General features: G+C 42.0%; 1 protein-coding gene across 3 annotated transcripts; it reads left to right on the forward strand.

Moving 5' to 3' along the window:
• Positions 1-1,017: 1,017 nt before the first annotated feature.
• tomm34 (translocase of outer mitochondrial membrane 34) lies at positions 1,018-14,818 on the forward strand. 3 transcript variants are annotated; one of them, XM_017684291.2, is made up of 8 exons: positions 1,018-1,533; positions 1,688-1,822; positions 2,882-2,981; positions 5,708-5,860; positions 7,870-8,027; positions 9,768-9,906; positions 11,280-11,406; positions 13,258-14,818. In XM_017684291.2, exons 2-8 carry the CDS (start codon positions 1,693-1,695, stop codon positions 13,357-13,359), a joined length of 909 nt encoding a protein of 302 aa, XP_017539780.1. In that variant the 5' UTR covers positions 1,018-1,533; positions 1,688-1,692; the 3' UTR covers positions 13,360-14,818. The 3 variants fall into 3 exon arrangements, with proteins under 3 accessions (XP_017539780.1, XP_017539779.1, XP_017539778.1); XM_017684289.2 differs by having other exon boundaries at positions 1,020-1,533; positions 9,765-9,906; XM_017684290.2 differs by having other exon boundaries at positions 1,019-1,822; positions 9,765-9,906.
• The last annotated feature ends 6,517 nt before the right edge of the window (positions 14,819-21,335 follow it).

Consider the following 21,335-nt stretch of genomic DNA (forward strand, 5'->3'; position numbering starts at 1 on the left):
TCAGAACTCATCCCAAAGGTACTGGATGGAGCTCCATCACTCCAGAGAAGTGCTGGGGGGCTTTATAGTCCTCTAGCCCACAGTTGACATTGAGCATGGAGACCTTAGAGGCTCATTGATCAATGCCTCTCTATAGAAATGACCACCTGTGTCACCAAAGGAGGCGTCTTAATGTAGCCGAATATATTCATTAGTGCGGAGCCTTCAAGGTGACAGGGTGATTACTTTTTAATAAGGTTGGCCACACATAACTATACTGAGACCACAGATTACTATAATGAGGCCACAAATTAATATATTGAGGCAATATATTTCTGCACTCAGGCCACACATTACTTTATTGAGGCCAAAAATTAAGAAATAGAGGCTACAAATGACTACATCCATCTATCCATCCATCCATCCATCCATCCATCCATCTATCTATCTATCTATCTATCTATCTATCTATCTATCTATCTATCTATCTGTCTGTCTGTCTGTCTATCTATCTATATATCTATCTTAAGGCTACCAGTTACTATATAGAGGCCACAAATTAAGATATGGAGGCCACAAGTGACTACAATAATCTATCTATCTATCTATCTATCTATCTATCTATCTATCTATCTGTCTGTCTGTCTGTCTGTCTGTCTGTCTGTCTGTCTGTCTATCTATATATCTATCTTAAGGCTACCAGTTACTATATAGAGGCCACAAATTAAGATATGGAGGCCACAAGTGACTACAATAATCTATCTATCTATCTATCTATCTATCTATCTATCTATCTATCTATCTATCTATCTATATTAAGGCTACTAATTACTATATTGAGGCCGTGAATAAATATATTGACTCCACAAATTCATATCTGGAGGCCACTATTTACTATATTCAGCCCACAAATTAATATATGGAGGCCATCAATTACTGTATTCAGGTCACAATGAACTATAATGAGGCCAGGAGTTATGAGAAACTTCTGGCCTCAGTATATTAATTCGTGGCCACGCCTTACTAAAAAAATAATCAGCATGTCACCGCAGGGGCTCAGTAAGGTACCTTAGACTACATTCGGGATCTCTGTGTTCTCGGGATTCCGCACTAGTCAGTCGGTGTTTCTGCTCCTGAAATAGCGGCGGGAGGGAAACCGGATCCGGCGAGCGGAGAACTGAAACTGAAACCTGACACCGAGTCCGGGGCTCACAGAGCCGGTCAGCGCGCTGAGCTTCACCGGGAACCCTGCGAACTCGCCGCTTTTCTAGAGTTTTCCTGAATGAACTGGAGTGTGCAGATCGGCGCCTTCTGCCCAGAGGGAGACTGAAAGGCAGGGTAGCGGTCTGTCGGCTGAAGTATTGAAGTTATTCAGTTAATTCTGAGAAGTTCGGTTCCGGTTTCAAGCTAAAAGGCGCGGCACAGGAACCGCGGAGCCCGAAAAGCCGCTCGTTCCTTCGGTTTCACGTTAGCCACATTCGCGCCGGCCCGCGGCTCGTTAGTGTTTAAACCAGTTTATTTCTTATACTTCCTCGCATTTCTGCGGACCCTCAGGTAAGACTCTGTTACAGGTCCTCACTGCAGGTTTTATTAGCGCTGTTCACTCGGCCCAGTGGACCGAACCTCCGTGGCTAAGCACCATGTTAGCGTTAGCTCGTTAGCTTAGCCGCTAGCGCTAACCCTCCGCTCTCCGTCTCGTCCGATCCAGAGAAAATGCCCCAGAAGCGGCGCTCGCAGTCCTGGGCTGAGCTCAAACAGGCCGGCAACGAGCGCTTCAAGACCGGCCAGTACGGAGAGGCCGTGTCCCTCTACAGCCAAGCCATCCACCTGCTGGAAAAGTCGGGTAAGAAAACGCACAAAGCCAAGAGAAAGATCTCGTAATGACGGTTTAGCGTGTCGCACAGGCGGTTTAGCATCTCACAGTTTTGGCTCAGTGTTACATGATTACGAGCATTGTTTACTCAGAGTCACGAGAAGGTGATTATTATGACGTACCAAGTCATAATTATGAGATGCTGTGCCATAATTGAGATATTAAGTCATAATTTTGAGATGCTAAATCATAAGTATAAGATATAAAGTCACACATGAGACAGTGAGTCGCAGTTATGAGACAGTGAGTCGCAGTTATGAGATGCTAAATCATAATTATAAGATATTAAGTCACATATGAGACAGTGAGTCGCAGTTATGAGACGCTAAATCATAATTATAAGATATTAAGTCACACATATGAGACAGTGAGTCGCAGTTATGAGACAGTGATTCGCAGTTATGAGACGCTAAATCATAATAAGATATTAAGTCACACATGAGACAGTGAGTCGCAGTTATGAGACAGTGAGTCGCAGTTATGAGACAGTGATTCGCAGTTATGAGACGCTAAATCATAATTCTAAGATATTAAGTCACACATATGAGACTGAGTCGCAGTTATGAGACAGTGAGTCGCAGTTATGAGATATTAAGTCACACATAAGAGATAGTGAGTTGCGGTTATGAGACAGTGAGTCATAATTATGAGATGCCGTGCCATAATTGAGATATTAAATCATAATTGTGAGATGCTGAATCATAATTATGAGAGGTTAGCAAGTCGTCATTATGAGGTGAGTAATAATTCTAAGATGTTAAGTCATAATTATGAGATGCTTAATCATAATTATGAGATATTAAGTCACACAAGATATGCTGAGTCGTGACTCTGAGATGCTGAGTCGTGACTCTGAGATGCTGAGTCGTGACTCTGAGATGCTGAGTCGTGACTCTGAGATGCTGAGTGGTAATTATGTACTATCAAAAACTGAACGCTGTGTTTTATTTATTCAGTATTTGGGATTAAATGCAGTTAAACTGGATTCATCATGATGAGCCATAACCTGTTACTCAATTCCATTTACAGGTCAGAAGAAACCGGAGGATCTGAGTATTTTGTATTCAAATCGGGCAGCCAGTTACCTGAAGGATGGAAACTGCAGTGAATGCATTAAGGATTGCTCAGTGTAAGTACGTTCATTAATCATTAATAAATGCGCCTCGTCTGTAGGCATTGGAGCATTTTGACCATTTGACCAAAACTTCTGAATTGTTTCTTCTGAATTGAAAGGTACTAATACGTCGCTGTGAAATGAAAACCATGTGTGTCCATTTTTGCTGATTTTTATTTTTCTACATCATTTCAACCCACCAGCTGTCCTTTACGTTATCTAAAACAATCATAATAGAAATAGAAATGCTGTAAAATCACTTGGAACAAAATCTCTTTACATTGACGTACATTGAGAGGTAAGAGTGTTTTTGCCCTCTGCTGTAAAGTAAATATTTTGAAGATACTTGTTTTTCTACAGCGATGAATAGCGAGTTTGTGCTGCAGTAACAGCCTCTACTCTTCTGGGAAGGCTGTACACTAGATTAGGGGTGCCCAAACCTTTGTTTTGGGGACGAAGGTGCAGTGCTGGTGGTGGACCAAAAACAAACATCAACACACAAATAAAAAAGCTAAGTAGGTTTTAAATCGAGTTTAAAAAAAAATTTCACAATGTGTTCATAATATTACACAGCATTAAAAAGATATTTAATATTTATTGTAATAAACGGTGGATGTTGTCAGTGCTTAAAGAACACCTACATGTGTATATATATCTCGCTGTTGTCGAAAGAAAACCTTGTATCTCCAAAATGGTAACTTTACAAGAGATGGCAAAAAATACTTTTAATATAAGCCAATGGAACCAGAATTTTTTGCAAGTAATTTCAAGTTGTGTGTGTGTGTGTGTGTTTATAAATATATATATATATATATATATATATATATATATACACACACTGCTCAAAAAAATAAAGGGAACACTTAAACAACACAATATAACTCCAAGTAAATCAAACATCTGTGAAATCAAACTGTCCACTTAGGAAGCAACACTGACAATCAGTTTCACAGCTGTTGTGCAAATGGAACAGACAACAGGTGGAAATTACTGGCAATTAGCAAGACACACTCAGTAAAGGAGTGGTTCTGCAGGTGGGACCACAGACCACTTCTCAGCACCTTTCTGCTTTCTGGCTGATGTTTTGGTCACTTTTGAATGTTGGTGGTGCTTTCACACTCGTGGTAGCAGGAGACGGACTCTACAACCACACAAGTGGCTCAGGTAGTGCAGCTCATCCAGGATGGCACATCAATGCGAGCTGTGGCAAGAAGGTTTGCTGTGTCTGTCAGCGTAGTGTCCAGAGGCTGGAGGCGCTACCAGGAGACGGGCCAGTACACCAGGAGACATGGAGGAGGCCGTAGGAGGGCAACAACCCAGCAGCAGGACCGCTACCTCCGCCTTTGTGTAAGGAGGAACAGGAGGAGAACTGCCAGAGCCCTGCAAAATGACCTCCAGCAGGCCACAAATGTGCATGTGTCTGCACAAACGGTTAGAAACCGACTCCATGAGGATGGTATGAGGGCCCAACGTCCACAGATGGGGGTTGTGTTCAGCCACTGGCGCCCTGAGCTCTTCACAGATGAAAGCAGGTTCACACTGAGCACACGTGACAGACGTGACAGAGTCTGGAGACACTGTGGAGAGCGATCTGCTGCCTGCAACATCCTTCAGCATGACCGGTTTGGCAGTGGGTCAGTAATGGTGTGGGGTGGCATTTCTTTGGAGGGCCACACAGCCCTCCATGTGCTCGCCAGAGGTAGCCTGACTGCCATTAGGTACCGAGATGAGATCCTCAGACCCCTTGTGAGACCATATGCTGGTGCGGTTGGCCCTGGGTTCCTCCTAATGCAGGACAATGCTAGACCTCATGTGGCTGGAGTGTGTCAGCAGTTCCTGCAAGATGAAGGCATTGAAGCTATGGACTGGCCCGCCCGTTCCCCAGACCCTGAATCCGATTGAGCACATCTGGGACATCATGTCTCGCTCCATCCACCAACGGCACGTTGCACCACAGACTGTCCAGGAGCTGGCGGATGCTTTAGTCCAGGTCTGGGACGAGATCCCTCAGGAGACCATCCACCACCTCATCAGGAGCATGCCCAGGCGTTGTAGGGAGGTCATACAGGCACGTGGAGGCCACACAATACTGAGCCTCATTTTGACTTGTTTTAAGGACATTACATCAAAGTTGGATCAGCCTGTCGTGTGTTTATCCACTTTAATTCTGTGTGTGACTCCAAATCCAGGCCTCCATTGGTTCATAAATTTGATTTCCATTGATGATTTTTGTGTGATTTTGTTGTCAGCACATTCAGCTTTGTACAGTATAGAATACTTTGTAAGTATTCAATAAGAATATTTCATTCATTCAGATCTAGGATGTGTTATTTGAGTGTTCCCTTTATTTTTCTGATGCAAAGCTGTCTCAGTTACACTCCTGGATTCTGTTTGCTTTCAGAGTTACAAACCAAACTAATCGGCGTATTTGTATTCCAGGTTTTCATTTAACTGCTTTTATTTTATGAAGACTTGTTGGCTTATTATTGTAAAGCCCAGTGCTTTTTCCACAGAGACGAGCTGTCTGTGCACAGTTGAATGCCTGTGTCAGTAATTGTAGCCCCTTAGGGTGATCTGCTTTCTAGAATGGGTGTCTGGATACTTTTGAACACATGGTGCAAGAGAAAGTGATTTACATTGAACTGAATGATAAGTGGGACTGAGCACATAGATTGAAGTAATGCTCACTGGAACATCATTAACCTGAATAAATTCTGCTTACTGTGAACTGGTTATAACAGGTCCCTGGAGCTGGTGCCGTTTGGGATTAAATCCTTGCTCCGCCGCGCTGCAGCTTATGAGGCTATTGAGAGATACAGACAAGCCTACGTTGACTATAAAACAGTACTGCAGATCGACTGCAATGTACAGGCAGCTCACGACGGCACCAACAGGTAGGTGTTTGTATAAAGCATGAATCTTAGATGAAGTTGATCTTAACATGTTGTGGTTTTGAGAAAACCGTTATAGTTACATTTACAGAGTTTAGCAGACGCTGGGATCCAGAGCGACTTACAGGAAGTGCTTTGTCCATCTAGAGAAAGTATCTTTGCTAGTTACCAGTAGGTTGGAGAGAAAGACGGTCCTGAGCTCAGATACTGATAGAAACACAGTCACTGTAGATACAGAGAGAAAGGAACCGAGTGGAACACAGAACAGTGCAGTACACTACACTACACTACAATACACTACACTACACTACACTACACTACACTACAATACAATACACTACACTACACTACACTACAATACACTACACTACACTACACTACAATACACTACACTACAATACACTACACTACACTACAATACACTACACTACACTACAATACATTACACTACACCACAATACAGTACAGTACAGTACAATATACTACACTACACCACAGTACAATACACTACATTATAATACAATACAATACACTACATTTCAATAAATGCAGTACAACACACTACAATCAATAATTCAGTGCTCATTTAAATGTTGTATAAAGAGGTTCAGCGGGGACCTGCCGCACTGAATCCGGTCAAATTGCACTCTGTCCAGTTTTAGTCCCCATGTAATAAATAAATTAACGTGATCTCCCTGTAGAAATCATGAAACATGACCTGTTCAAATGAAATATCTCACCATTTAGAATTAATAACAACTGCCTGATTATTAGGTCACTTCTTACACTACTACAGGAAAGTACACCAGCAAGCAAAAGTCTGGAATCACTGTTTTCATTAACTTTTTAACTCCTTGTGACCACCAGTGGTACCAAAACCCTCTTGGTCATGTTCTTCATAACGTTCATATTCCATAAGCTCCATTCAGAAGCTGGGCGTCGTGTGAGGCTGTAGCTCTTCTCTCCAGTCTAATAGACGGTGATGTCATTTTAAACCCTTATAATAAAAGAAGCTGAACTCAGTTTTTCTACTGAAAGTCGACCCGTTTTTCCCCAAATCTGGGCTCTAAACTATAAACAGACGGCGTCTCTTCAGTGATCTGCTCTGGAAACATCACTTTTAGAAAATAACACAAAGAGCCTCTGAGATTTTTGGCTTTCAGCAGTAAATTGTAAGTGTATAGTGATATGTGGAGATCATAAAACACGCAGACTGAGGAATATTTATTCTCACTCTACTCAACAGTCTGATGAAAATCTCTGTTTGCATGCTCACTACAAGTAATCTGATCCAAAATGACACGCATGTGTAGACAACTGTTTAGTGTAGACGTTACCATGACAACCAGCATCACGTGAGTCCAGTCAGAGTGAGATGAGCAGCAGTGAGCAGTGATTGTGTTTTTAACTGCTTTAAAATGACGTCAGACTCAGGAAAACGTCCTTCACATTAAAGAAGGCCCGAGAGGAAGATGTCATGTTCTGAGACACATAAGCTGGACGTCCGTCCCACCGCCGTCTTTTAAAGATCAGAGCATGAACTTCGTCTCCTCTACAGACCAGTTTCTGCTCCGCCGTGTTGAACAGTATAGATGCGATGCACATGCAGCACGGACTTAAACTTTCCGACTGGGAATGTAATCGGAATGTGGTGGTGGTGTGTTAGTGTGTGTAGTGATGCGTCTGATCCACTTGTACCAGCTATGAAGTAAAGAATATGACGAAGCACGCTTTGGAAGCACCGGTGCCCCAAAGAGTTAAGAAGGTTAATAACTTCTTATCCACAGAATTCTTGAAATATTAAATAAAACATTTGCAAAAAATATCTTTTGGCGAATAATAATATTGTAATAAGTAAATCCAAACTGATTAAGTTATTATTGTATATAAAATAACACATTGATAATGACAAGTGATTCCAAACTTTTGAACCATGGTGTAAACTAAAACTGGAAATTACAAATAGTTAATCTTGTCTTTTATTTATTTGTTTGTTTGTTTTGTTTTTTTAGAATGACGAAGGCTCTGACCGACATGGATGGACCAGCTTGGCGTGAGAAGCTCCCTCCGATCCCCACTGTTCCCTTGGAAGTGAAGGAGAAACTACTGCAAGCTGCGAGCTCAGCGCCCCCTGCCCAGCAGAACGGCATCAAGGAAAACAGCAGTCAAAGTAGAAACTGCTTCTTTCTGTTGTTTCAAGATTTACATGAACACTATATGTCCAAAAGTTTGTAGACAGCTGCACTTCTTAAATGAAAGTGTTAATAGTGAGTTTGTGCTGCAGTAACAGCGTCTACTCTTCTGGGAACCAGAGGTCGGCAAACATGCAGCTCCAGATCCACATGCGACCGCTTTACTGCTTTCTTGCCGAGTTAGATTTTTTCATGACAGTAATAAAATAACCGCCCTATGCAGTAAAATAAAGCAATTCTAACACAGTTTCAACAATAAATAGTCTTAAATAAATAATCACTGAAATTTAACTTTAGCCCTGAAAATCGTCAAGCACAGACTGCTTGTCGCACAGTAACACTGACAGCTGTCTCGCCTAGCTGGTAACTAACGAAAGGGCATTTTACAAGAAACTGTTCTACTTTTGAGGAAAAGTTTCCTGCTGGAGATGCGAGAAAAGCGGCTATAGCTGAGCTGAAGCTTCAAGCAGAGCAGAGTGAGGCTGCATTTTCACTTAGATCATATATTTTAGTCTATACAGCACATCAGCACATACTGAGACACTTTTACAGCCAGGATGGTAAAATGTTACTTCAACAGGTGGATTGATTTTTATTTAAGGACAAAATGGCTCTTGACCCCTGGACAAGATGTTGCAACATTGCTGTGAGGATTTGATTGAGCATTAGTCAGGTACTGATGTTGGATGGTCAGTTCTGGATCAAACCAACTCATCCCAAAGGTACTGGATGGAGTTAGATTTTTTTTTATCAATTTAAGAGTGTAATTTTAAAAAAAGAAATTATAGCCTATACTCTTAAAAACATGGTTCTTCAAGGTTCTTAAAAAGATCGTTATTTACTAAAGACAGTCATTCTATATAGAACCATGAACACTCAAAGCATGGTGAAATGGTTCTTCAGATTGATGGAGAATGTGTTGTATGTGGTTCTATATGGCACCAAATAAGGTTCTGCTATTGGTACTGTGTCAATTTTGTAATAATAGAAGAACTTTCTTGGTGCTATATAGAACCCTTTTCAAAAAGGTGCTATATCCAACCACATACAGCACGTTCTCCATCAATCTAAAGCACTCTAAGCATGCAAATGCGTCTTTGATTGTTCATGGTTCTGTATAAAACTATTGTCTGTACTACAGAACCCTTGAAGAACCATCTTTTAAGAGAGTACATTAAAGAGGGGAAATTGAACGTAGTAACACAGAGCTTATGAAATGCTTGTAGATGTGTCAGACCAGTCAGAAGCAACCAGACCTCCATGTGTTGTGACATCACAACCACATCTTAGTTTGGTGCAGTGCGTTCAGGGGTCAAGGCTCAAGCCAGAAAAATGTGGATATTCTGGTCTTCTTGGCCAGTAAATATCAGGCACGAGCCCAAATTTATGAAAAATAATTGCGGTTTAAATTGCAGTCGGAATTTTAGTCGGAAGAACAGCAATTAGATATTTTCCCCAAATCCGTCAGTCGTATTTCAATCACTCCAGAGAGCGCAGCTCCACTGCTCCACAGCTCCAAAGCACAAAACCCAACGCGTTCACCTTAAAGAGGCTGAAATCATTCATTAGTAGTGCTGTCTGGATACTTTTGGACATATAAGGCCAGTGTCCTAGACAGATTAAGCCTGAGCTTAATCCCTGACTAAGACAGTGACCCATAGGGGCTAATTCAGGTATAATGTCAGTTTATTAATCTGAATATAATCCATTATCAGTAGTTGGTGACGTCAAAAAGGCCAGGCTTCTGAAGGAGGAGGGTAACGCTCTCGTGAAGAAAGGAGAGCACAAGAAGGCAGTCGAGAAATACACACAGTCTCTCGGTCAGGACCCCACTGAGGTCACAACGTATACAAACAGGTAAAACCTTACAGCTTAGCCTCAACGTTAGGGCTGCGGCGATATGATGGTGTTTATCGCTATGGTGATGAATTGGATCACAAAAGGCTTTTATGATTATATCGTAAACACTGTCTGTACTTATACACTGAACAGCTGCATGCTTCTTCATAAAGAGAGCACATTTAGTCCTGTTTAATCAGGTTCGGTACAGCACAGTGTCTGAAACATTGACTAAAATCATTGCATTAACTTAGTTTTAGATGCTTTCGACTTTAATTATACGTTTAATTATGGGGCAGTCATGGGCTGGAGGTTAGGGATCCAGCCTCGTGACCGGAAGGTCACCGGTTCGATCCCCAGAGCCGACAGCACATGACTGAGGTGTCCTTGAGCAAGACACCTAACCCCCAACTGCTCCCCGGGCGCTGCGGATTGGGCTGCCCACCGCTCCGGGCAAGTTTACTCACTGCCCCCTAGTGTGTGTGTGCTCACTAGTGTGTATGTGGTGTTTCACTTCACGGATGGGTTAAATGCGGAGGTGAAATTTCCCCATTGTGGGATTAATAAGGGTCACTTAGTTATATTTAGTAAGAATTTCTACAATAATTATTATATTTGTGTAATTTAAAATATAACTTATTATTAATCTACATAAGAATTAGAAAAGTTTTTTCTTTAGATATAGCACTGCTCTTGTATTGTCTGTTCTGCGCAAACGTTCTCAGTAGAGACTCACAGTTAGGGGTGAGGTGATACGACATTTTATCAGCTCCACTTACTGTATAGCTGGTCTTTGTAGTTCTGCAGTTACAGACTGTAGTCCATCTGTTTCTCTGATACTCTGTTACCCTCATGGGCCCCCACAGTGCAGGAACTATTTGGGTGGTAGATCATTCTCAGCGCTGCAGTAACACTGACGTGGTGGTGGTGTGCTAGTGTGTGTTGCGCTGGTACGAGTGGATCAGACACAGCAGTGCTGCTGGAGTTTTTAAACACCTCAGTGTCACTGCTGGACTGAGAACAGCCCACCAACCAAAAATATCCAGCCAACAGCGTCCTGTGGGCAGCGTCCTGTTTAAATAGATTTAGTACATCGCAGTGCATGAAACATCACTGTATTCATATTTTTATACTTTGTTTTTTAAATATAGCTTTTTATATTGTGTCCCGCCTTCGATCCTCAGAGAAACTGAAATTGTCAAGTATCCTGATATATTTTTGCCATCGCCCACCCTTTCATATGGTTCCACTAAGCCGTGCATCTGAAGACAGATCTACATTGACTGAACCATTTTAGGCTTCGATGGATCACAAGGCTCCACAATCATGTGGATGAAGTTTCAAAATGATTTGATCATCTCTGTAATTCTCCCTCTTCTCTCTGCTCGCAGGGCTCTGTGCTACCTGTCTCTAAAGATGTACAAGGAAGCTGTGAAGGACTGTGAAGAGGCTCTTCGACTGGACTCGGCTAACATTAAAGCTCTGTACAGACGCGCACAGGCGTACAAGGAGCTGAAAGTAAGAAGCACAGATGTTCCCAGTTCTAACGTTCTCCTGCAGTTTCCTTTGCTTTTACAAACGTATTCAGCTCCTCAGATGTTGAATCAGGTGTGACACAGCAGGAAGCAACAGATTTTCCAACGGATGGTGTGATATGATTCTGGCATACCCACTGAATTTTGTTCATCTTCTTGCTGGGACTGATCTGGGACGTGTGGGTGGAGCTAGTATGGAAATAGTCCCCAGACGTAAATAGGGCTGCACTTTGAGATCACAACTGTCAGATTACAGTGTTTTTACAGTTAAAGCCTACATTACCTAGTGCGCCTGAAACACTGGATATTCTGGCCTTTTTGGCCAGAAAGCTGGCCTGAAAACTGATTTATAGAAAATAATTGCAATAATTTGGTAATTTTTTTTTTTTTTTTTTGCCCCAATTTCTCGTATCCAATTCTACCCTCTAGTTAGGACCCCCCCCCCAATCACCATACCACCAGCGCTAGGAGGGCAAAGGCAAACACAGGCTTCCTCCGAGACCACTGCATCTTTTTCGAACTGCCACTAACCCAGCGTCATTGGAACGTTATGCACGCTCACAGGAAAGCGTTTTAGACCCCTGGCTTAGATAGTTGCGCCACTCAGGAGTCCCTCTGTTGCAATATTAGTCATAATAGTTAGATATTTCCCCCCAAATCATTCTGCCCAATATGTAATTTAAGTGCCTTGTAAAAGTTATTATCGTTCAGAAGTTTGAAATCACTTAAATTTAAGTTGACAACATGCGTTTTAATATCAGTTTTATTTTATATATGTATTTTTTTTTTGATATTTCAAGAATTCTGTTAACAAATATATACTGTAAACATCTGTTTACAGTATGTTTTTGTCCATCTGTCTGCTTTGAGAGTTAATCTCCACTTTGGAAATACAGGGAGATTTGAAAAGATTCATCCAATTTCAGAATGATTTGTTTCACTTGTAAATCGTTACAGATCAATGCAGTGAGCTGTAAATAGTTTAAATGAGCACAAAGTTTACTATGTAACTGTACAGGGTCTCAGTCTGAACCTCCTCCAGCTGTACGGACATGTACTGGGCAGTCGTGGGCTGGAGGTCAGGGAACCAGCCCTGTGACCAGAAGGTCGCCGGTTCGATGACCAGTCCATGACTGAAGTGCCCTTGAGCAAGACACCTAACCCCCAATTGCTCCCCGGGCGCCGTGGATAGAGCTGCCCACCGCTCCGGGCAAGTGTGCTCACTGCCCCCTAGTGTGTGTGTTCACCAGTGTGGTGTTTCACTGCACGGATGGGTTAAATGCAGAGGTCTAATTCCACAATGTGCAAACACAGTTGGCAAAATGGTTCTAAACTAAACGCCGCAGTCAAACTTATCCCATACTGGATTGACTGTGTCGGGTGTCGCTGCACTCACGGCTCTTTCAGTGGGATTTCGGAGATCATCCAGTGCTGTGGAACCAACGCCGAACGCTCTGAGCTGCTGGAGCTTCACTGCCTACGAACATCCCACTGCACAGTTATGACGGATTCACTCTTACTGACGTGGAGAACGCAGAATGCTTTCTGCTCAGGGGTCTCAGCTCCTCTCAGATTGAAGGAGCCAGTCAGAAACTCTATGACCCCCTCTTACAGTTGGATTGTGATTGGTTCCTCGGCGCCTCATGGTTATACAAATATGGCCCTTTGAAATTGGATAAATCTTTTTGAATCGCTCTGTTGTATGTCGACTGAGCTTGGGCTATAAATTGGCCTTGCCGCACTGTCCGATGACGAGCGCTGTAACCGTGCAATGCAGGTCTAGAATGGAGAAAGGGTTATTTGTGGTAATTAATGGTCTGTAATCTCTCCTCAGGACAAGAAGGCCTGTGTTCAGGATCTGAACAGCCTGCTGAAGATCGAGCCAAAGAACACAGCCGCACAGAAGCTACTGCAGGAAGTACAGAAGATGAAATAACATTTTTTTTTGTAAGGCTCCCACAGACATGAGGAATGCAATCCCTTGAGTGCCTCAAGTTGATCTGCCTCTGAAAGCTGCTCCCCCCCATTGAAACACTCCTTTCATGGAGGTGGATGTTTTGTCTTGGAAACTGGTATAGAGTTATAACGTAACATCATAAAATGGCCAAATGTCTTGTTACGTCCTTCCCATCCAGTGATAAAGTGCATGAGGGTCAACAGAGTGCATCAGCATACATACATGCACCAACTCTGATACCAATGCAGCAAAATGCTTTGACAAAAATTTACATACATTCTTCTAGTATTGATCGGTGACGGACTGACTACCCTATTCCAGTTTCTTTGTGCAAATGACAAATGGGTTTGTTATTATTAATGTACTGTTTTTCATTACACTGCACTGGTTTGTACTTTTTGTACTTTTATCAGGGTATAGATGTTTATTTTGACAGTTTGTTCTTGCTAGGTGATGTAAAATCCACATCTTGATCGAGTATTAATTAATGCAGATAATAGGGCCTCATTAATAAAATCCCAAAATTCAAAACTCTGATGCTCACACCTTTTATTTTAGCCAATAATGCATATTAAACCTGAATGTACTTGTTCGTTTGTGGACTGTTATACGTCCTATAGAAATGCTTACCGCAAATTATGACATTATAACACAAACTCATAACTCAATATTAAGGTGGTGGCGCTTCTAGTGATTCTAAGGATCAACCAAATGCATGCAGAGCTCCTGAATGGGTACCACTTTAGAATGAGACGAAGACTACATTTATGAAGGGTTTTTGAATGGTTTAAAATAAGTTAATTAACAGGTATTGTTTAGGTCATAAACACCTTTGAAATCATGAATAAGCTCACAGTTTAATGCTCAAAAGTTCAAGATCAAAATCTGAGGTTTAACCGTATAAATGAATGTGGTTTCACTATTTAGACAGACATCAGGTCAATGTTGCCCTTCAGACGGGTCAAAATGAGTTTACTAATGGTTATTAATTACGTCATGCACACCTTATAATCATCAATCAACAGTTATAACACAAAGAAAAAGGGCTATTTATTGCTTAGTAGTGAACCCACATTCATTTATACTGTTAAAGTTCAGATTTTGATGCTTATTGATGTTAATCCATCAGTCAGCCTTAAACTGATGGCTTCGTCACGCATTCATATCCATCAGATGTATGAGCTCACCTTCTTATTACTGTGATAACTGCTTATAAATGATTTGTTGAGTGTTTATGATCTAAGTAATAACCATTAATAAACACATTTTAAACCATTCACTTATTCTATAGTGGTGCCCCTGAATAATGGTCATTTCGTAAGGAATGGGTATTTATTTCAATTCCGCTATGTGTTTAAATCATTTTAGAGTTTCCTGTATTCTACATATTCATGTATGACGAAATACTTGGACAATAAAGAAACTGGTGTTGCTTTGAGACTCGTGGCAGATATCTTTTCATAACTATTAGAAAGGAGATGTAAAATTCATGCATTTGGATTAAAAACTAATACAGTAAGCACACAATAGTGCCTTCAGTGCCTTAAAGGGGAACGCCACCCATTTCGGAAAATGTCTGCGTAATTAAACTGCTGAGCGGTTTGGTCTACATGAATCGGACAGTAATCAAATAATGGGGAAACTCCAGGTCTACATGGATCAGACAGTAATCAAATAATGGGGAAACTCCAGGTCTACATGGATCAGACAGTAATCGGATAATGGGGAAACTCCAGGTCTACATGGATCAGACAGTAATCGGATAATGGGGAAACTCCAGGTCTACATGGATCAGACAGTAATCAAATAATGGGGAAACTCCAGGTCTACATGGATCAGACAGTAATCGGATAATGGGGAAACTACAGGTCTACATGGATCGGACAGTAATCAAATAATGGGGAAACTCCAGGTCTACATGAGTCAGACAGTAATCAGATAATGGGGAAACTCCAGGTCTACATGGATCAGACAGTAATCAAATAATGGGGAAACTCCAGGTCTACATGGATCAGACAGTAATCGGATAATGGGGAAACTCCAGGTCTACATGGATCAGACAGTAATCGGATAATGGGGAAACTCCAGGTCTACATGGATCAGACAGTAATCAAATAATGGGGAAACTCCAGGTCTACATGGATCAGACAGTAATCGGATAATGGGGAAACTACAGGTCTACATGGATCGGACAGTAATCAAATAATGGGGAAACTCCAGGTCTACATGAGTCAGACAGTAATCAGATAATGGGGAAACTCCAGGTCTACATGAATCAGACAGTAATCAGATAATGGGGGAACTCCAGGTCTACATGAGTCAGACAGTAATCAGATAATGGGGAAGCTCCAGGTCTACATGAGTCAGACAGTAGTCATATAATGGGGAACTCCAGGTCTACATGAGTCAGACAGTAATCAGATAATGGGGAAACTCCAGGTCTACATGAGTCAGACAGTAATCAGATAACGGGGAAACTCCAGGTCTACATGAGTCAGACAGTAATCAGATAACGGGGAAACTCCAGGTCTACATGAGTCAGACAGTAATCAGATAATGGGGAAACTCCAGGTCTACATGAATCAGACAGTAATCAGATAATGGGGGAACTCCAGGTCTACATGAATCAGACAGTAATCAGATAATGGGGAAGCTCCAGGTCTACATGAGTCAGACAGTAATCAGATAATGGGGAAACTCCAGGTCTACATGAGTCAGACAGTAATCAGATAATGGGGAAACTCCAGGTCTACATGAGTCAGACAGTAATCAGATAATGGGGGAACTCCAGGTCTACATGAATCAGACAGTAATCAGATAATGGGGGAACTCCAGGTCTACATGAATCAGACAGTAATCAGATAATGGGGGAACTCCAGGTCTACATGAGTCAGACAGTAATCAGATTTCTGCTTTATAACCAGCCGATAAACTCACAGAAGATGATGTGACGTAAACATAATGTAAAACTCAAACTTCATGCTGCGGCTTTTTTATAAACATTGTGCTTAAAATATGAACTTACATCATCTAGAAGACGAAGAATATTTAAATCCTTTATTTCGTGTTTGGTTTCAATGTCGCTCCAACAGGGTTTTGCTGCGTCTCTCGGCGATGCTGGTGCCACCGCTGTCTGTTCTCGTTAAGACTGAGAAATGTGAAAGAAATCAGAGTAAGAATTCACAGCACTGAGAAATCTGATTACTGAGCTGAAATCTGGCCTCTTTATCAGATTTCTTAATCAGATTTCAAAATCGGAGTATGACGTTTACATGCGCTCAATAATCTGACACCTGCAGAAAATCAGATTTTGCCAGTAATCTGATCAACTTGTTTACAGGCACCTGAGTAATCAGATAATGGGGAAACTCGAGGTCTATGAGTCAGACAGAAATCAGATTTCTGCTTTACAACCAGCCGATAAACTCGCACTCAAAGAAGAAGCAACGTAAACACAATGTAAAACTCACACTTCATGCTGTGGATTTTTTTTAAAACATCGCGCTGCTTTACCTGAAAATATGAACGTATATCATCTAGAAGACGAAGAATATTTAAGTCCTTTAGTTCGTGTTTGGTTTCAGCGCCGCTCCAACAGGGTTTTGCTGCGTCTCTCGACGTCCACCGTCTGATCTCGGGCATGCGCAGACTGAGAAATCTGAAAGAAATCAGAGTAAACGTTCACAGCATTGACAAATCTGACAACTGAGCTCGTTAACGGCAGCTTCTGTGAGAGCAACATGACCTTGTGGTCAGTGTAGTCATCCTCATCTCCTGGTCTTCCCAGCGCTATAGATGCTGCTCACTGGCTGAAGTGCTAATATCACTGAATGAAATAAGGCCTCATAGAAATGAAGGTGTTAAATAAGTGGGCGCTGAACTGAGGGGCCCTTCCTGCAGTCCCTAATATCACTAGTACAACTGTAGTTTTTATAAATTGCTGACAAATCTCTCCTTTCTCAAAACAACACACTTGATTTTGGTACTTAAGCGTGATTGGTAACTGTAAGTACGACGTTTTCAGCCATATGGAAAAACGAGAACACTGTCGAATTACACTTCGTTGATTTTCTAAGAGAAAAGCCGCCTTTTCTGTAAATTTCAGTGCACAGTTTCTAATTATTTGGTGAGTTTTAATACTATAATAATACATGGGATAAAAAAAATAAATTACAAAATGTGCTGTAACCTTTTGTACAGGCCACCTTTTGTCTTATTTATTCCCCCAATGTGTTAAATTCAACAAATAAATCGTAACTGTGTATTAAAATGTGCAGAAGCATGTCTCTGTAGAGGATGTGTAATTTATTCACACTCAGAAAATGAAACATGGAATTTGGCCAGGGCGCGCAAACATTGGAATACAACTATATGTAATAAGGTTTCCATTCAGATTCACTGGTTTAGCAGCCAATGCGTGTATATATGATAACTAGATGTGCATTTCCGAAAGGAACTGCAAGAGTGCTTGAAAAGAGCTGCAAGTGTGTGTGTGTGGTTTGTGTGTGTGTCTGTGTGTGAGAGGGAGAGATGTATGTGTTGGAGGGGGTCATTCAAACGAACTGTCACTCTGTTACGCAGCTCTTAGTGGAGAAGCCTTGTTTGAGTCCGATTTGCACCCTCTGAACAAACAGTCATAACTCGGGAAATGTTTACTCTATCGCTTAACCGGATAGATGGTGTGAGATGAGACCCCTTGCGGATTATTTAGGTGTAATGTTGTGTGTATTGAGAAGAAAATGTCCGAGTTATGACGAGATAAACACAGAGAAAATCTTGAAATAAGCAGATTCTGATTTTGAGAAATTAACATGGGAGCGAATGGGGCAGTTTTCTGTGCTTAGTGCCAAACAAATGCTCATAACTCTAAAGCCAATTGATAAAATGATGAGATATTTCGAGGTTTCAGAAAGGACAAGTTCCTCTACCATATAAAACTGAAATGGAGTTTCTAGGAGAAAGTTTAAGGATTTTAAAGCAGATTCCCCGCGTGATCAGCTGTGTCTGAGACTGAGTGGCCTGCTGTGACGTCATCGATGTCAGTTAGAATCTGAAGTTCTGAATATTCTGCCGTTCATTCTTATGGGAGGTTTTTAATTTTTAAGCTTAATTTTATTAAAAACTGCCAATCCGATCGACTCCAAAAATACAGAGCACAAGTCACAGCGCCGAGACCTTCGTAACGCAGTTTGAATGGAGTCTGTACATTAAGCAGTTGGGGCTGTATGAATTGCAGAAAAGTGTGGAAGAAGAATAAGAGGAAGTATGATAGAAAACAGTGGAGATGACAATAGAGATAACAATAGAGCGCTTTTTCAATATATACAATAATACAGCCACACAGACACACATACACACACCACACAGACACACACTTGCAGCTCTTTTCAAGCACTCTTGCAGTTCCTTCAGGAAACGCACATCTAGTTTATATAGCACTCTTCGTGCCGGTGGCAGCTCAAAGTGCTTTACAGACAGGTGATAAAACATAGTTATACAGGAAATGATATGTATTAATTTAGAATCAGAAGAAAATGAAACAGATCAGACTAAAAGATAAAAACCACAAGATGTTTAGTTTTAATGAAGCTCTGAGTTAAAGAGCTGCGTTTTCAGTTGTTCATTAAAAGTGAGCTCTGAGCTCCACTGTCTAATAAAAGCTGAACTGAGCTCCACAGATTAGAAGCAGAATAACAGAAAGAGTCTCTCCACGTTTTCTGTTTGAAGGTCAGAATATAAATGTATGTTATACACTATATTATGTTATACAGTATTCAGTCACCCACCCAAATCATTGAATTCAGGTGTTCCAGTCACTTCCATGGCCACAGGTGTATAAAGCCGAGCCCCTAGGCCTGCAGACTGCTTCTACAGATTGGGAACGACAGCAACTCGGCCAAGAAGTGGTCGGCCACGTAAAATGACAGAGAGGGCTCAGCGGATGCTGAGGGGCATAGAGCGCAGAGGTCACCAACTTTCTGCAGAGTCAATCACTATAGACCTCCAAACTTCACGTGGCCTTCAGATCAGCTCAAGAGAAGCGTAGAGAGCTTCATGGAATGGGTTTCCATGGCCGAGCAGCTGCATCCAAGCCTTACATCACCAAGCGCAATGCAAAGCGTGGAATGCAGTGGTGTAAAGCGCCGCCACTGGACTCTAGAGCAGTGGAGACGTGTTCTCTGGAGTGACCAATCACGCTTCTCCGTCTGGCAATCCAATGGACGAGTCTGGGTTTGGCGGCTGCCAGGAGACGGTACTTGTCTGACAATTCTTGTGGTTTATTTAGTAGCGATGCTGTGAAGGTGTAGGAATAAACTCTTCGGTGACACCCGTCTCTTGCATAAAAAGATGTTTATTAGCATTGAGAGGTCGAAGTCACAAACAAGCCTTCGCGAAACAGCTTGGAGAGAACAGCCAAATGTCTCTCCCATACATCCCAACTCCTGTTTTTTTATACCTGCTAAGATAGCCTCAGTTTCGATGTATGGCCCCTCTCAAGCCATATTTGGTATTTAACATACATTCTTTTCCAGAATGACCTTGGTCACCAAATCCCATATCTAGGCATTGTTTACATTCAGGGGGCCCCTTTCAAGCCAGATGCCTCTTTTCTCAGGTCCACTGATACCCTATGGTCCTACTACTATTTCAGTCAGAGGCCCACACAATCAACTTCAGCCAGGATCTACACAGTATACTAACCAATATGATAGAAATTAATGTTATGACTATAGAATTAATAAGATCAAATTCACCACACTGCATTGTGCCGAATGTGTAAAGTTTGGTGGAGGGGGGATTATGGCGTGGGGGTGCTTTTCAGGAGTTGGGCTCGGCCCCTTCGTTCCAGTGAAAGGAACTCTTAAAGCTTCAGCACCAAGAGATTTTGGACGATTTCATGCTCCCAACTTTGTGGGAACAGTTTGGGGACGGCCGCTTCCTGTTCCAACATGACTGCACACCAGTGCACAAAGCAGGTCCATAAAGACATGGATGAGCCAGTTTGGTGTGGAAGAACTTGACTGGCCTGCCTGTCCTGACCTCAACCCGATAGAACACCTTTGGGATGAATTAGAGTGGAGACTGTGAGCCAGGCCTTCTCATCCAACATCAGTGTCTGACCTCACAAATGTGCTTCTGGAAGAACGGTCAAAAAATCCCATAAACACACTCCTAACCCTTGTGGAAAGCCTTCCCAGAAGAGCTGAAGCTGTTATAGCTGCAAAGGGTGGGCAGACATCATATTAAACCCTATGGATTAAGAATGAGACGTCACTCAAATTCATATGCGTGTGAAGGCAGGCGACAATACTTTTGGAAATATAGTGTGTGTATATATATATAAATAATTGTCAATCAGTTTCAGCTGTTTTGGTGTTAATGAAATTAACAGCTGCACTAGAGGAGCATAAGACAACCCCCAAAACAGGAATAGTTTAACAGGTGGAGGCCATTGACATTTTATCCCTCCTCACCTTTTCTGACTGATTTTTTTACTAGTTTTGCAGTTGGCTTGGGTCAGCGTCACTACTATTATCATGGTGCAGTACCTGGACCCTACAGAGGTTGGACAGGTTGTCCAACTCCTGCAGCATGGCACATCAATAAGTGCCATTGCCAGAAGGTTTGCTGTGTCGCCCAGCACAGTCTTAAGTGTATGGAAGAGATTCCAGGAGACAGGCAGTTAACTCTAAGAGAGCTGGACAAGGCCATAGAAGGTCCTTAACCCCTCAGCAGGACCAGTATCTGCTCCTTTGTGCAAAGAGGAACAGGACGAACGCTGCCAGAGCCCTACAAAATGAACTCCAGAAGGCCAGTGGTGGGAATGTGTCTGACCAAACAATCAGAAACTTCATGAAGGAGGCCTGAGGGCCCGCCGTCCTGTAGTGGGCCCTGTGTTCAGTGGCAGATCCGCCACTGGCACTGTGCTTTTCACAGATGAGAGCAGGTTTCAC

Source organism: Pygocentrus nattereri, chromosome 26 (assembly GCF_015220715.1).
Source record: "Pygocentrus nattereri isolate fPygNat1 chromosome 26, fPygNat1.pri, whole genome shotgun sequence".
NCBI lineage: Eukaryota > Metazoa > Chordata > Actinopteri > Characiformes > Serrasalmidae > Pygocentrus > Pygocentrus nattereri.